The sequence below is a fragment of the Gossypium hirsutum genome, chromosome A12 (assembly GCF_007990345.1).
Source record: "Gossypium hirsutum isolate 1008001.06 chromosome A12, Gossypium_hirsutum_v2.1, whole genome shotgun sequence".
NCBI lineage: Eukaryota > Viridiplantae > Streptophyta > Magnoliopsida > Malvales > Malvaceae > Gossypium > Gossypium hirsutum.
The window spans coordinates 107,406,420-107,422,550 of NC_053435.1; the positions used below are offsets into that span (position 1 = coordinate 107,406,420).

The 16,131-nt window shown below is 29.5% G+C and overlaps 2 protein-coding genes across 8 annotated transcripts; one reads left to right on the forward strand and one right to left on the reverse strand.

Moving 5' to 3' along the window:
- The first annotated feature begins 4,987 nt into the window (after nt 1-4,987).
- LOC121203556 (uncharacterized protein At3g49055) lies at nt 4,988-8,383 on the forward strand. Of its 2 annotated transcripts, none has more exons than XM_041083715.1 (5): nt 4,988-6,062; nt 6,388-6,464; nt 6,844-6,955; nt 7,088-7,204; nt 7,919-8,383. In XM_041083715.1, the coding sequence occupies exons 1-5, from the start codon at nt 5,103-5,105 to the stop codon at nt 8,108-8,110; spliced, it is 1,458 nt and encodes a 485-aa protein (XP_040939649.1). In that variant the 5' UTR covers nt 4,988-5,102; the 3' UTR covers nt 8,111-8,383. The 2 variants fall into 2 exon arrangements, with proteins under 2 accessions (XP_040939649.1, XP_040939648.1); XM_041083714.1 differs by having other exon boundaries at nt 7,938-8,383.
- A 494-nt stretch (nt 8,384-8,877) lies between these two features.
- LOC107947308 (kinesin-like protein KIN-10C) lies at nt 8,878-15,202 on the reverse strand. 6 transcript variants are annotated; one of them, XM_041083717.1, is made up of 20 exons: nt 14,814-15,202; nt 14,546-14,711; nt 14,255-14,458; nt 13,971-14,157; nt 13,642-13,847; nt 13,289-13,536; nt 13,113-13,167; nt 12,891-12,947; nt 12,346-12,393; nt 11,776-11,862; nt 11,546-11,632; nt 11,316-11,402; nt 11,086-11,172; nt 10,913-10,997; nt 10,295-10,587; nt 10,156-10,202; nt 9,545-9,566; nt 9,394-9,462; nt 9,252-9,290; nt 8,878-9,153 (listed from the first exon to the last, which is right to left on the reverse strand). In XM_041083717.1, the coding sequence occupies exons 1-20, from the start codon at nt 14,981-14,983 to the stop codon at nt 9,109-9,111; spliced, it is 2,289 nt and encodes a 762-aa protein (XP_040939651.1). In that variant the 5' UTR covers nt 14,984-15,202; the 3' UTR covers nt 8,878-9,108. The 6 variants fall into 6 exon arrangements, with proteins under 6 accessions (XP_040939651.1, XP_040939650.1, XP_040939653.1 ...); XM_041083716.1 differs by having other exon boundaries at nt 14,546-14,714; XM_041083719.1 differs by having other exon boundaries at nt 13,125-13,167; nt 14,814-15,182.
- Between the last annotated feature and the right edge of the window lie 929 nt (nt 15,203-16,131).

Below are 16,131 nucleotides of genomic sequence, written 5' to 3' on the forward strand. Positions count from 1 at the left end.
AAATTATGAAATTTGTTAAATTTTTAAATATTTTCATTAATTTTTACTTTTCATTTTGAATTTTCATATGAATTGTCATGTGAATGATATTAAAATTTAATAATTTAATAAATTTTTTATCAAAAAAGCAATTTAACAGATTTTAGAGACAGAGAGACAAAGTGATTTTAGAAGAGAGTTAGGACTAAATTAATAAAATTAAAAAATAATAGAGGTTAAATTTATTAGTATGCCAAAAATAAATAAATAAATAAAAAGAATCTAGATAGAGGAATAAAAAGAACGAATTACAACGTGAAATAGAAAAAGAACAAGAAAAACGACAGCAAGGTGGAGTTTTATTTTATTTGACTACCTTTTAAATTTCATTTTACAATTACGTGGAAATGCAATGTAAATTTAAGAGTTTAGCTTGTTTTTTCGTATTTAAACGGACTATGTGGAAAGTTTCCTTGCACTTGATTTTAGTTTGACTATTTAGTATTTATGATTTTTTTTTAAAGTACTTATTTTTAAGCATTCTAGAAAGCTTTAGGTTTGTCCTTGGCACTTTTATATTGCTTTCCATTTTAATATTTTTTATTTTTATTTTTGGGTTATGATTGATTTTTTATTTATAAATGTAAATTAAAAACTCATATCTTTTACTCTCTGTTGATAAGAAATTAAAATTGAAAGCTGAATCAAGGATGAGATTTGAGGAATGCTAGAAAACCAAAATCTTACTCGATTATTCTTGTAGGTAATTTTTTTTACTTAAAATTAAATATCTTCACAATTACAATTGAATAACATATTTATATATAATTTACGTAAAATGCCCCATCAGTTTTAGTTATTCATTGGACAAGGCAACATTTAGTTTTTTTTTCAATTTAGTTTTTAAGCTTTTTCTGTGTTTATATTAGTCTCAAAATTTAGAAAAAAAATTTAATTTAATACTTAAACTTGAATTCTATTAATGCATGATGACATTACATTTTGTGCCAGATTAGCACCTAAAAAATATGTAAAAATTATTAATAATTTATAAAGTTTTTTTTTTAATTTGTAGTGTAATTCCGAAGCACCACTACTTCATACATCCATTAAATCCTTGTTTATTTTGTTTGGAAACTTTCACCTGATATGTTTCTTAATTAAATAGATACATTTCTTTTGTAATTTTAGCTCAATTTTACATATATATCCCATATTTTTAATTATTTCAATTTTACATAAAGATATGTATATATTGTAAGTTGTAACGTTAAGATTTTGTTTAGATAGCACAAAATAATTAAATGAAAGTGTAATTACTTGAGTGGTAATTACATTTTCTTGTAATTATAAATAATTATAACTTCTTAGTCACGTTTGACCGACAGAATATAATTACATCATAGTTCTCTATATCATATTTGGTACTACAAATTTTAATTATACAGTTACATAATCTATATTTTTGAAAAAATATTAATTATTATAAAAAAATATTAGCATGATAAAAATAATTTATAAGCAAGTAATAAAAATTAAAATCAAATCATTATATGTATTATATTTGTCTAAGAAAGTAGTTGATAATACGATTACCAATAAATATGGCAATAAAACTAAACATCATATGTAATTTTATCTAATTGTTCTAATGTGTATTTATTAAGTTAAGTTATGCAATTCTAATATTTAACATATACTCTTTATCATCATTTGCCGGTCGTTGACAAAGTTTATCATCATCTAAATTTGAACATACATCATTAAGATTATCAATATCTCCTTCTTCTTTGTGCTCCTCAAAGTATGAATCATCTCAATTCCACCTATGGTTGAAGTTATGAAATATGCAACATACTAATACAATTCAACATTGCTTTTTATGCTATACTTAGGTGATGTTGTTAATATGAGGAATATTTTTTAAAACAACAAATGTCTTATTGATCACATTTTACAGTCGTGAATGTCTCATGTTAAAAAGTTTGGAACAGTTTGTGATGCTTGTATCTAAGACCATTCTCTCAAATGCTATTATACCCCACGGTATGGTGCAAGACATCCATTTGCATAATTAGTATTGACCTTTTAATATTTAGATTCATAGTATAAATAGTATATATCCATTTGGAGAAATACTTATGTTAAGTTATATCCATTTTGATAATACGTAAATTAAGTAAAAAATAATATAAATTTTATAATATATAGCCTTTATAAAAAAAATATAACTTGTCACTTTTTGTAAATAATATAATTTTTATAACTTTACAATTTTATTTTTATTAAACAAGTTATGGTAAAAAAAAATTATAACATTTATTTATGAATAAGTATATATATTTTTATAATATATAGCATTGACACATAAATAAGTTACACTCATACTTATTGGTCATAAATTTCTATAAATAAATATAGTACAACAATTTTATAACATGTAAATTATTTTTTTATCATATATTTAGAAATTTTTAAGATTTATAACTTTATAAATACACAAATTATTTTATAATATATATTAGCATTTATAGTAAATAAAATATGTTTGTCATAACCATCCCAAACACGTATTCATACTTATAATATAATTTTTATAAATTGTATAAAGATAATTTTTTTTAAAAAATAAAATTTTGATATAATTACATATCTCACCCCTAAGAATTCGAAAGCGTAATTGGAGTGCTCTAATTATAACAAATTCAATGGGACTTATCAATTATAATGGCTACCCGAACATACTACTAAAATTTAATTATTACGTGGCTTTCCAAACACCACCTAACTATACTTACGTTAAATATATATATGTATAATTTTTAGTACTTAACTTGGCTTCAAGATTTAAGTTGGCTTCTGAAGTTTTTTTTGTCTAATTAGGTACCTAAACTTAGCCTCAAGGTTCAATTTGATACCTAAATTTTTTTGGTCAAATTAGATACCTGAACTTGTTTTTTGGTTCAAATTAGTATATGAACTTGACTTCATAGTTCAATTAAGTCATTTATCCTAAGTATTAATTTGTACAAAAAGAAACCAAGTTTAGGTACCAATTTAAACTTAGAAACCAAATTCAGGTACTTAATTGGACCAAACTAGACTTTTGGTACCAAATTAAACTTTAAAATAAAATTCAAGTACCTAATTGAATTAAAAAACCTTAACTAGGTACCAATTTGAACTTTGAAGCGAAATTTAGATACCGAAATGTATATTTACCCTTCTATAAGTAATTATGAGATAGATTATTTTACAACTCTCTCCCAAAAAGCTTCTTTTTAAAACCTTTCAAGATTTAGTTTGCGACTTGTTGTTCTGCCACTGCCGCAGGCTAGCCGCCCCCTACATTGCTTACCCATTTTCTCTTCTACCATGCATTCTTTCCCTCCTCATTCAACACTTCTTTGGGGTTCTGATGGCAAGAGGAATGTACCAGCAATTTAGATCAAGGGAGTTTTATGACATATGTCGGTTTTTGCGACACTTTTTATTAAACGAAATTTGACAAAAAATACAATACGTTAATAGGTTACAAGTTACAATTAAAGAAACAATTGAATTTGAAAAGTAATAATGATTTGCACAATAATTTGTTCCTCGGATAAATTATTTCAAGATAATTTTTCCTTTAAAATTTAGGTACAAATTAATAAAGAATAGTTTATTTACACAAAATTGCACCTAAAATAATTTATTTTAAGGAACAAAATAACATACTCTCCGACTGCACATAAACAAATAAACAAATCTTCTATGTATGTATAGATAATACTGAACTTGTAAGTATTTAAGTAGTATATTCGAATCATGTCACTCAATTCATGCAAAATGAAATATAAAAAATACTCCTTTAAACTCTTCAATTTATAGCATTTCTTTTGAAATTGTGAATAAAAAGAGACATTCCCCTCCTTAACATTTTCAATTGTAACGTATTTTTAAATACAGTACATAAATCACACTATGGCTTATTAGAAAATATTTTTGCTTGAACTAATAACTTCTTCAATTAAATAATAAAAATATGTAAGTGAAGTCAAAACAAATAAATATAACAAGTTGCATAATTAGTTGCCAAATGAGTTGCAACTAATAGTGTGGCCTATGCATTCTAATTTCTTTCATTTTAAAACAATTTTCAACTAAAAAAACTTATATTTCTATTTTTTAAAGGTTTTTCTTCAAAGACCATTCATCGATAAAAAAAAAACAAATAATTTAAAAACTATAAGGTGAGGAAATTCTAGTTATAAGATTGTAACTTCTAAGTTAAGTAAATTAAATCTTTATAAATTTATTTTTAAGAATTTAATTTCTCTATTTTTAAAATTTTAAAATTTAGGTCCAACGGTTAATACTATTAAAATTTTATTGTTTAAATTCAAGTTCATTAAGTCATTTTTTAATTATATGTTTATCAAGTGAGTTTTTTTATTTCAAAATATCACACCTACAAATTTTTTTAAAAAAATAGTGCTAACAGTTAGATCTGAAATATAAAAGTGAAAATGTTAAATTTTTAAAAATAGAAGTACAAGAACTAAATTTCAAATTTTGTGAAATACAATGACTTATAACTTATTTTAACCTACATTTAACTAAGTTCAATTATAATTCAATTTATATATTTTTCAAAAATTTTAAATTTATCAAGTTTATAATTTTAGGGATTTAATCCTTCAAATTTTTTTCTAAATATATCTACACAGTAAAAAAGGGAAAACACATGCATAATTTGAACAATATATGACTCAAACCTTAAAATTAATATCTGATTGGTAACAATTTTCACAATTTTTTATTAAAATTAAATATGTTTCATTTAAATATTTAAATTAGGTTTTAATTTTTAAAGTAGAAACACTAAATTTCTAAAACTAAAAGGAAAAAGATAAAAGTTCAAAGTTCAAAGAGTATAAGGACCTGATCGAAAACTATACCTTTGTCTAATCCCCGCCAAAACCCGGTATTTTTATATTCCTTTCGCCCACCTGACCTTCTTTCAATTGTTCATTTGACTGGTAGTTTTTATAGAAACTCACTTCCCTCCATACTCCTTGCTCTATTCCCCCTTTTTCTCTCGCCACAATCCCTAAATCAATTTATATCGTCTATGGATCATGGAAGCCACCGCAGATCCCTCATCGGAAATCTCTATCGACGATGCCGGTTCTTCCACCATTTCACCGATCTCCGATCATGATCTCTTCGCGCAACTCGAATCTCTCCGTCACGATTACCATGCTCTCCGGTCCAAATCTTCATCCATGGAGGAGAGTCTGTGTCTTCTCCAGCAACAGAGAGACGAAGCAATTGCTCAAACCGCTGCTTTAACGGAGAAAGTTCACGAGTCGTCACTCGAGCGAGACTTTCTTCGCCGTCAAGTGGAGGAATTCGAAGTTATCTTAAGAGAAAACGAAGGTGGTTTTGCGAAAAAGATCGATGAGGAGTCTAAAGCAAAGTTTGAACTCGAGGAAAAGCTTGAATTTTACAGAGGGAAAGTCGATGAGTTGGAATCGGAAACTAAAGTCAGAAATGAGTTGTTCGAGAAAAGCTTGGATTCGATCTGTTCAGTGAAGGAAAGTTTGGTTGAAATCATCGAAATTTTGAATGATGAAAAGGAAGTGACGGAAAACGTTGATGGTGAGAGCGAGAAAATGGAATTAGAAGACGAAGAATTGTGGAATTTTGAGAGAAAATTAAGCACGGTTTTGAAACTTGCGAGAGAAGCTAACTCGAAAGCGTACGAGTTCAAGGAAGCAAGAAAGAAGGAGAAGAGGGAACTGGAGAGCAGTGTTGTGAGTTTAACGGAGGAGAATCGCGATATCAATAGTTTGTTGAGGATAGCTTTGGTGGAGAAAGAGGCGGTGGAGAAGAATTTGAATAAGCTAAAAGGGAACACTGAGCAAAAGAGAGTGGCACTGTTACATATTGCAGAGCGGGGGTTGCAGAGAGTCGGGTTCGGGTTTATGATGGGAAGTGGAAGCAATGAGCAAGCGACGGAGAGTTCAGGGGCCTCTACTACTAGTATAGGTAGTAAATCGGATGGCAGCGAATGTGAAGAGGAGGTTGTTAGCCTGGTACGTTTAGGTTTATTCTATCTTTAGTTTTGAACCAGATCATGTTTGATTCTTGTTTGCATTGACTTATTAGCTTCATACGGATGCTTCAATTATGCCATTCAATTGTGTACCTAGAATGCATATTGGTTAACTTAAGACCCTGAACTAGTTCCTTCTGTTGCTTGAATGCTTAATTTTCATGTTTGTCCAGACTTAAATGATGATGGCACACATTATTTACGGTAGAGCTTCATAATGTGGTTGAGAAGTTTATGCATGTGTACTATACATAGATAAATTTGCAACAAGCAAAGTGTCTTACATCCTAACTCATCTTTGACAGGCCTCTATGGTGGAGAAGATAATGAAGAATTTAAGACTTGAAATTTCTCAATTACGAAGATCTTTGGAGGAATCTAGGTATTTCATTAACGTATTGCTTGTTGCTATTGCCTTTATTTTTTAAAGCTTTTGTGCATATCATATATTCAGATATGAGTATGTAGATATGATCCTTTGAATACGGGAGAAAACTTAAATTGAGCATGCGTATTTAGGATGCAAACTCGTACCAGCAATCACCCTAAATCGGGGTAACATAGAAATTGCACTTCCCCATGTATTTGGATTTGATTACAATAGAGGCATGTTTTGATCGCAGTTTATAACTTTAAAGGATATAGTGTAGATAGAAGCTTGATCAATGTGCCTCTTGTGGAAAATGCAAGGATTATGAACCTATGCTCTTCTGTTCTACTGCTCAAAGGTTTGGAGTTATTGATTATTGTTGCTATGCCAGGTCTGACACCGAGCGACTACAGAGTCTTACAGAGAAACAAGCTCAAAAACTTGAAGAAAACACACTTTACATTAAAGAATTGGAAGACAGAGAGATGGTTTTAGCTCAAAATGTTAGCATCTGTCTTTTTTCGGCATCTCTTGGAAGTGTTCTGTTCTTTTTATTCCTAACCTCTTTTTTTTCCTTCCTCTGTTCTTTATTCCTTTACTATTATTATTTTTATTGAAATTTTCAACTGTATAAGGTCGATGAACTCTTGATGGAAATAAAAGAAACTGAAGCAGATGTTGCTAGATGGAGAGAAGCTTGTGAATTGGAAGTAGAAGCTGGAAAAAAAGAGGTTGAAGAACGTGAGAAACTGGTACGTACTTTATTCTGTCATCAATATGAACCATTCTCGAGCTTGTTTGCTCTGTGAATGAATGATAGTCTTTTACGTGGCCTGGAATTGGATGGGTCGGATACGGCATGTGTCAAGCATAGATATGGAGGATCAAATCCTCATGCGAGGTGCTTCGAGAAAAAAGAACGAATTGGAGTAGCATAGATAAACTCTTAAAATAACATTGAATTTAATTGGAGTTGATTGATGTAACAAAATCCAGATAAAAACACACCTCTCTCAATTTTGATATTGAATAAATTGGTCGCTCTCAAAATATTTGGATCAATTTAATATTTGTTAATTTAAAAAATGAGCAACTAAAAATAATACGACTGTGTTAATATTTTCTATCATTTGAACATAATTTTATTGGTATAATAATAAATTTAGCTCTCAAAGTTTATATATTCTGTGTAAATGTTGACAAAAATGTATAAATATTGCGGGCTAAATTTGTTAAATCAATATTTAAGACAAAATATGTAAAATTTGAAGGCTAAATTTGTTATTATATAAATATAAAAATATGTATTATTGACAAAAAATTTAACATTGTGATTAATTATTTTTTGTTGCTCACTTTCAAAATTATTCTAATATTTTTAGAGGGATTAATTTGCTCAATATCAAAATTGAGAGGGACCAGAAAGACTTTTTACCCATTTTAGTCCAATAAAATCTGAAACCAAGAGCATTGATGTTTCATTAGGTTGTTATTTTGAAGCAAGAATTGGACAAAACAAAAACAGCTTTAGAAATATCCAATGGCAAGTTAAAGTTGAAAGAAGAACTCGCAGCTGCAGCTATAGCTGCGCAGGCAGCCGCAGAGCGATCTGTGCAGCTAGCCGACAGCAGAGCTATCGGACTACGCGACCGGATTGAGGAGTTAACGAAACAATTAGAAGAAGCAGAGGGCAAAGAGAGGAGTCGACGTAAGGTGAGGCACATTTGTTGGCCTTGGGAAATCCTGAAAATGAATATTACAAATACTAGAGCTCAGAATGGTAAACGCATGCTACCAGAAATGCAGGCCTTTCTTCATCATAACAGGTAACTTATAGATTTGCCAAATAAACAAAACTCTTATTTTGTCTTAAAGTTGCTTTTTTTTTCTCATGTAAATCATAATTTAATTATAAGTTTTATTTTTTTTCATTTAATCTTGTTATCCAAGGGCAACAAATTTACTTGAAAAAACAAACAAAACTTATATTTACGAATGGGAGAGAGCATGAATCGGTTAAAACTGAGTTGGCTAATTGATCCAGTAAGTTGACTTCAATTTAAACAGTATAATGTTTAAATCAATTTATAGGGTGGTTTTATTTGACTTTATGGACCAATTATCGATTATTAAATTTTATAATCAAGTGGATTGATTTAATCAATTTAATATTTAATATTTTTAATTATTTTAAATATATTTACATTTTATTATAATATATAAATAAGTTAAATCAGTTAAATATATTTATATTTATATTATTTTAAATAAATTTGTTAATTGAACTAATTGATCTAACTGAACTGCTTAACAATGAAACCAACTAATGTTAGTCCGTTGAATTAGATCAATTAGGTTGAAAAACCCTATCGGATTAACTGTACACCTATATATAAGGCATCTAAAACTCAAAAAAGAAAGAAAGGAGACAATATTTTAAATACAATTTAATGAAAACGAACATCATGCCAGACAGTTTGTGTACAACATTTTCAAGTGAAAAAGCACATCGAAAGAAAAATTAGAAAATATCAGATATTAAATAAAAAAGGAAACCAAAATAATACAATTTGGCAACTTCGAGTTGCCTGTTGGAATCGAACACACTTTCTCCTCGGGGATCCGATTATTCAGTAATCCATCCCTGAAATGTTTGTTAATTGTAAAGCTCTCCAATTTCCTTTTTCATAATTCCTTTGATCTGAATATGAAATACAAACAACCAATTCAAGCAAAACACAAATTTAGCACAAAACAAACACCCAAGGTATATATGTGGAAATAGAATTAAAAAATTACCTGCTTTGCCGAGAGTCCAATTTCCTTCAAATCATCAAGCTGTAAATACAATTTTAGTTATTAGTTGCCAAGTTCTTCATTCAGAAAGTAAAAAGACAAACCATAAACCAGCCAAACAACTAAACTAAAAATTCTTTCTTACATCCTTAAAAGGTTCAGGTGATTCTTCACGTAGTTCAAGAATGTATGTAGCTCTCTTCTCTCCAATTCCCTGAATGAAAAAAAAAATCGTATATTTAGTTTGCTTAGGTCAAAAGCAAATAAAAAACTAGTATTGTTAGTTACAATCTCACCTTTAATCTTTTCAAGTCTTCTCTGTTGATAAAGGGGAAAAGAAAAAAAAATAACATTAGTTTATTGAATTTCAAACAAAAAATGTGAGATTAGATTTGAAAAAATTGAATTAGATTTTCGAAATATGCTGCCTGTTTACTAAGGTATGATTTTTTTAGGATAAAGTAACATTCAGTCCCTGAATTTGGTAACTTTTTTCAACCTAGTCCCTAAACATTTTTTTATCATTAGTCCTGGAACTTAAACTTTTCTCAATTTAGTCCCTGAACTTAGATTCAAGGTTTGGTAACGTGGCACTCTGAGGAAAAAGAAAATTTGGTGTGTTTTTTTAGATTTTATATAAAATTTTCAAGTGATTATGTGGCACAATTTCAAGGTACCATCTCATCACATCTTAACGAAATCCAAGTTCAATGACAAAATTAAGAAAAGTTGCCAAGTTCCGAGATTAATATGGACCAAAGAAAAGATTAGGGATCAAATTAAGAAAAGTTGTCAAGTTAAAGGACTAACTACTGCTTCATCCCTTTATGAAAAGGCAGAATTTAAATTAGAAATGATAATAGCTTATGAAGTCCTAAAATTACTACTAAAAAACATATATACTTACTTGCTAGCTGTATTTAAGAATCTGAGATATTCATCAACAAGAGAACTCTGCAATAGGAAAAAAAATAAAATTTAACAGGGAAGAGTCAAATAATTAAATATAGAAAAAGATTCTAATATGGTTTAGATTTGAAATCCACCTTCATTCGAGAACTACGAGCACTAAATGTCTTCCAAGAATTGCAACTGGTGTCCACAATTTCCGATTTGTCATTTATTAGTAACCTTGGCTCTGGAGTCTTTGGCTCCAAAGCTTCTGTTGAAACTTGACCTTCAAATGAAACATCAGTCTTTGGTGGTATTTCTACACATGACGGAGTTGAAGAATAAAGCAATTTCAGATTATTAGACAACTCTTGTAATCGTGCACTGATCGGTGGTGATGCTTCCTTGTTGACAAGTAAAAGGTTGTTCTCCTTATCTATGGTTTGATCTGTTTAAAAAAATGCCACAGATTATTAGCATGTCATCCTTATAGTTTTTAAAATTGGATCAGTAGTAGAACCGAGAGATCATTGGCTCCCGATTTAATCGGTTCAATTGATTGATCCGATAAATTATTTAAAAAATCATAAAAAAAAAATTAGAGAAATCTGATTCAACTGACTTTTTAACCTAGTTGAATCAGTTCCGAGTGATTCACTCAAAAACCAATTCAACCTTTTGCCCAAGCCGGTTGTTCGTCCAACCGGTCCAATTCCAACGACATTACCACTGAAATGGATTTTTCAATTTGATATGCTATAATCTATATATACCTGCTTCAATCGAAAGTGCCTTTGCATTGCTATCAATATTTGGAGTGGCTTTATCATGATTATGATCATCATCAGTCACATTAACCTTGAGAATCAAATAACAAATTTTAATAGTAACTAATCTCCTTGAGTATATTTGAATAAGTGTTTCAACACAATTTAAATTTAATCACCTTGTCTAGTGTCGTGGTTTCTTGTGTAGTAGCCTTAACTGTCATGTCACTTTCTTCTGCACCAAAAGCTTGCAAGGGAAAATGCTCCTGAAAAGAAAAAATAAAACCAATAAGCATGGAAAAAAATATCATTGATATTAACCTTGAGAATCAAATAACAAATTTTAATAGTAACTAATCTCCTTGAGTATATTTGAATAAGTGTTTCAACGCAATTTAAATTTAATCACCTTGTCTAGTGTCGTGGTTTCTTGTGTAGTAGCCTTAACTGTCATGTCACTTTCTTCTGCACTAAAAGCTTGCAAGGGAAAATGCTCCTGAAAAGAAAAAATAAAACCAATAAGCATGGAAAAAAATATCATTGATATTAACCTTGAGAATCAAATAACAAATTTTAATAGTAACTAATCTCCTTGAGTATATTTGAATAAGTGTTTCAACACAATTTAAATTTAATCACCTTGTCTAGTGTCGTGTTTTCTTGTGTAGTAGCCTTAACTGTCATGTCACTTTCTTCTGCACTAAAAGCTTGCAAGGGAAAATGCTCCTGAAAAGAAAAAATAAAACCAATAAGCATGGAAAAAAATATCATTGATATTAACCTTGAGAATCAAATAACAAATTTTAATAGTAACTAATCTCCTTGAGTATATTTGAATAAGTGTTTCAACACAATTTAAATTTAATCACCTCGTCTAGTATTTTGGTTTCTTGTGTAGTAGCCTTAACTGTCATGTCACTTTCTTCTGCACTAAAAGCTTGCAAGGGAAAATGCTTCTGAAAAGAAAAAATAAAACCAATAAGCATGGAAAAAAATATCATTGATATTGTAATCTAGTATCACATGTGTGATGTCATGTCAGCTTATTATTTCAGCGTATTACTCACAAAAAATTCGATTAATGGATTTAATTGTTGTTATTTGCGTCAAGACTAAAATTTTAAAATTCGAAGAGTATATGAATTAAGAAATATTCAATTTGAGGACATGGAGTAAATCTACAACAACTTTACATATAGTACACGACTAATAATATAATTTAACTAAATAGATTTAACGTTTGGGTCAAAACTAAAATTTCAAAATTCGAAGAGCACGAGGACTAAAATTGACCATTGACACAATTGAAGCAGAGTACAAGAACTAACAGCACAATTTGACCATTTTAATATCTTCTTTGCAATCAATGATTATGTACAAGAAACAAGATTTGAACTTAGTCACACGTCTGAGTTTTAAAGTCTACAAAAGAGGTTTACCTGTGTATGAGATACTACTACTTCTGAAATACTAGAAGAGTCCTTTTCCTGCACAAAATGATGATAACTTTCCCAATCATAAAAAGATTCAGAAACTGATTCACATTCTTAGATGCATATTTCTTTACACACCAGATAGAATGAATACAAAAAAATGTTACCTCTTTTGTATAGCATGTTCAGTAATGGTCGAGACATTTTCTAATGGCAAGCTTTCCTACATTCAGATATAGAAGCTTATCATTTAATGAACCTTAATTTAATCATATTCAATGTTTTATTTTCTTAACTTTATAGAATAGCAAAACATTACAATTTTTAATGCAAATTATGTAGAAGAGATTGGAAGAAGCTAAAATCCTTTCTTAGGAAAACTGAATACCTCCTGAGATACCTTCTTAGGTTTGGTTGAATGGCATGCTTCATCAAAAGATTCATAAAATGATGATAACTTTCCCAATCATAAAAAGATTCAGAAACTGATTCACATTCTTAGATGCATATTTCTTTACACACCAGATAGAATGAATACAAAAAAATGTTACCTCTTTTTGTATAGCATGTTCAGTAATGGTCGAGACATTTTCTAATGGCAAGCTTTCCTACATTCAGATATAGAAGCTTATCATTTAATGAACCTTAATTTAATCATATTCAATGTTTTATTTTCTTAACTTTATAGAATAGCAAAACATTACAATTTTTAATGCAAATTATGTAGAAGAGATTGGAAGAAGCTAAAATCCTTTCTTAGGAAAACTGAATACCTCCTGAGATACCTTCTTAGGTTTGGTTGAATGGCATGCTTCATCAAAAAGTTTCCTTCAAATTATAAAAAGAAAAAAATTATGGAGCCTTGAAATTACCAATATATAGAAAGAGCAACAACCATGACGAAAATATTATATATCTTGAAGCAAGTAGGAGAGGTATCATTAAGTACCTTCCTTTTAGAGCTGAAGCCTTAACATTGGCTTTATTTTCCGGAACTCGCACTCGATTTCCAATCGGTTTTGACGTAGTTGCAGAAACAGTCCCGGTTAAACGGCTCTTGCTTGAAGAAGAAACCACCATAGGTCTCACCATGCTTTTAGCTTTCTTTGTCGAATCGGGTATAGTCTTAGAGCTGCCTTTACAAGAACGAGAAGCTAAATTTGCCATGTACATGGAATCTTGGCAAAAGGATGAATTCTACAATCAAAGAAGTTAAAAAAAAAAATCAATGTGAATTGCAAACAAAATTTGGGGGAAATAAAAAAAGTTGTTGTAAAATAAATCTGGAACTGAAAATCTCACCAAGCAAGTGATCATCAAAATCTTGTTTGTCCCTCCCAACGAATCACGCAAAATTCGAGTTAGCTTACTTTCGCGATAAGGTACATGGCTTTCATTGGCATTTAAAGCATATACAACATTGTGTAAGGCATATATGGACTTATTTATTTTATTATTCTCCAAGAGATTAACACTACCAGTGCTTTTCCTTTTGGCATCCTCATAACCTGGTAAATGCAAAAAAAAAAAGAAAGAAAAACAACCAAAAAAAAATCAGATAGGGGATGAACATGGCTAATTTTTAAGCCACAGCAGAGAAAAAATATGACTGTGTAACTAAAAATTGAAACCTGCCAAATCAACAAAGTTCATCTTCCCAAAAGGAAGAGCATTGGATTCATTGCCCCGAAATACATGAATGATTAAGCCTTTGTGACTTCTATGATGAGGTTCAGCTATTATCTTCTGGGATTGTTTATGTGAATTTTGATTCGAAAGATATAGTTTCTGAAATTCTTCAATAGATTTCACAGGAACCTACAAAAAGAAATGAATCAATCATTAAACCGAAAGGTAAGCTAAACATCACTAGAGAAACTTCCATTTTCAAAATAAAATAGCTTATGTAACTTGCCTGAGAAAGTCCTTTAAGTTGAATTTTGCCGCGAGCAACATCCTCCAATATCAAAACTTCATGCCTATCTGGAGCTAAATGATCATAAGCATGGTCTTTCAAAATCTCATAGCATGATACGGCTATTAACTTGCTACTTTCCTCTGCTATAGAAAGGATTTCAGCCATAGCTAGTACTGCTAAACCTGGTTTCCTTTCCGAACCCTTCAAAATTTTATAATTCCATACTTAATTTTCTCCAAAAATTATATAGTAAATTATTTAATAGCAATAAAAAGAATATTAACTGACCTGAATTGTAAAAGTCTTTCCGCTGCCTCTTGCTCCATAAGCAACGACGGTGGCATTATAACCATTAAAAACATCTTCAATAAGTGGCTTTACCTCCTTTGAAAAAATTAAATCATTTCCCTCGCTTCGATCGTAGCAATAATCTAATTCGTACGATTCTTTACGACTGCTAAATATTTTCGATCGAAAAACAAAACAACGGTAACTATCATTTCTTGCTTTCAGCTTTCAACGATAAACTTAAAAAAAATGTAAAATAAATCGTTACCTCGTAGATTCATCTCCAAAAGAAACAGCGACAGTTTCGGAATCATCTCCCTTTGGTCTGTGAACTGAAATCCACTTTCCAGAAGCTTCGTTGACGGATTCCGTTTCCAGATCTGTGAAGCCTTTGATTTTCGCTATCACTCGTGCCTTTCGACCTCGATTTTGTCCCATTGTAGAATAACTTTTTTTTTTTTGCTCGCCGAAATTTCTTCTGTTTTTCGAATTCGAATTTCGTAGTTGAAATTTCGAGTGATGGAGATTTTGATTTAACTTTATTGAAAACAAAATGTAAGGTTTAAAGAGAGGGAATAGCCGTTAGGTTTGAATTGGTTTTCAAATTTGGTTGTTCTGGCGCTGAGGCGCTCTTATCTGGCTCTTCCCTTTTAAGGCGTTTGCGATTTTATTTAATTTTTATATTTATTAGCCAAAAAATCCTCGGCTTTTCTCGTACGCTATTTCTTTCTCAAACGATGCGTTTTGTCCTACTTTACATCAGTCAGGAAAACGTTGCCGTTTAGTGGCGGAAAATAGACAACGAAAAAAATGGATAAATCATACCGCATCACGCTATGGTCCATGTCAGCCAATCGAGAATCGTTAGTATGATCAACGCAACAAAAAAAATAGGTATTATTATCATGTGTACATAAATTTAAGTACATTAAAAATACATTATCTTTTTATTTACAGGTTGAAAAAGAGTTATGAATAATTTTAAATATTATGTCAAATCAATTATAATGATTATAATAGATTGTTAAAAAAAATATCAATTAAAATGAGTAAAATATAAATTAAACAGCTCCTTAAATTAAGTTTTAAATAATTTAAACATTTAATTTTATTGTTATAATTTATAAAATAAATATTTATGTTTTTATTGTTAATTAGACTTTTATTAAAAATATATACTTAAACCATGCAACTTTTTTTTATTTAGGTATCTAAAATTTTATTTTATTACCACTTTAGTTACTAACTATTAACTCATATAAAAAATAAAAAAAATTTCGAACTAATTAAATTACTGAACATAGAATTTTTAATTAAATAAAAATATTTAAAATTAAGATTCAATAAAAAAATTAAAAATTATAACACGTGGCTAGATTATTGGTCTAAAACGGGATCAAAGCGAAATTTTTTATTTTTAATTTAATTTAACTTTTAATGTTAATTATAAATATATTTATTTAATTAAAAAAGATATGTATCCTAATTTAATTGATTTGGATTTTTTTTAATGAGAGTTAATGGTTGGTACCTAAAATGATAACGAAATAAAACTCTAGATACCTAGTTGACCAAAAAACTTTAGG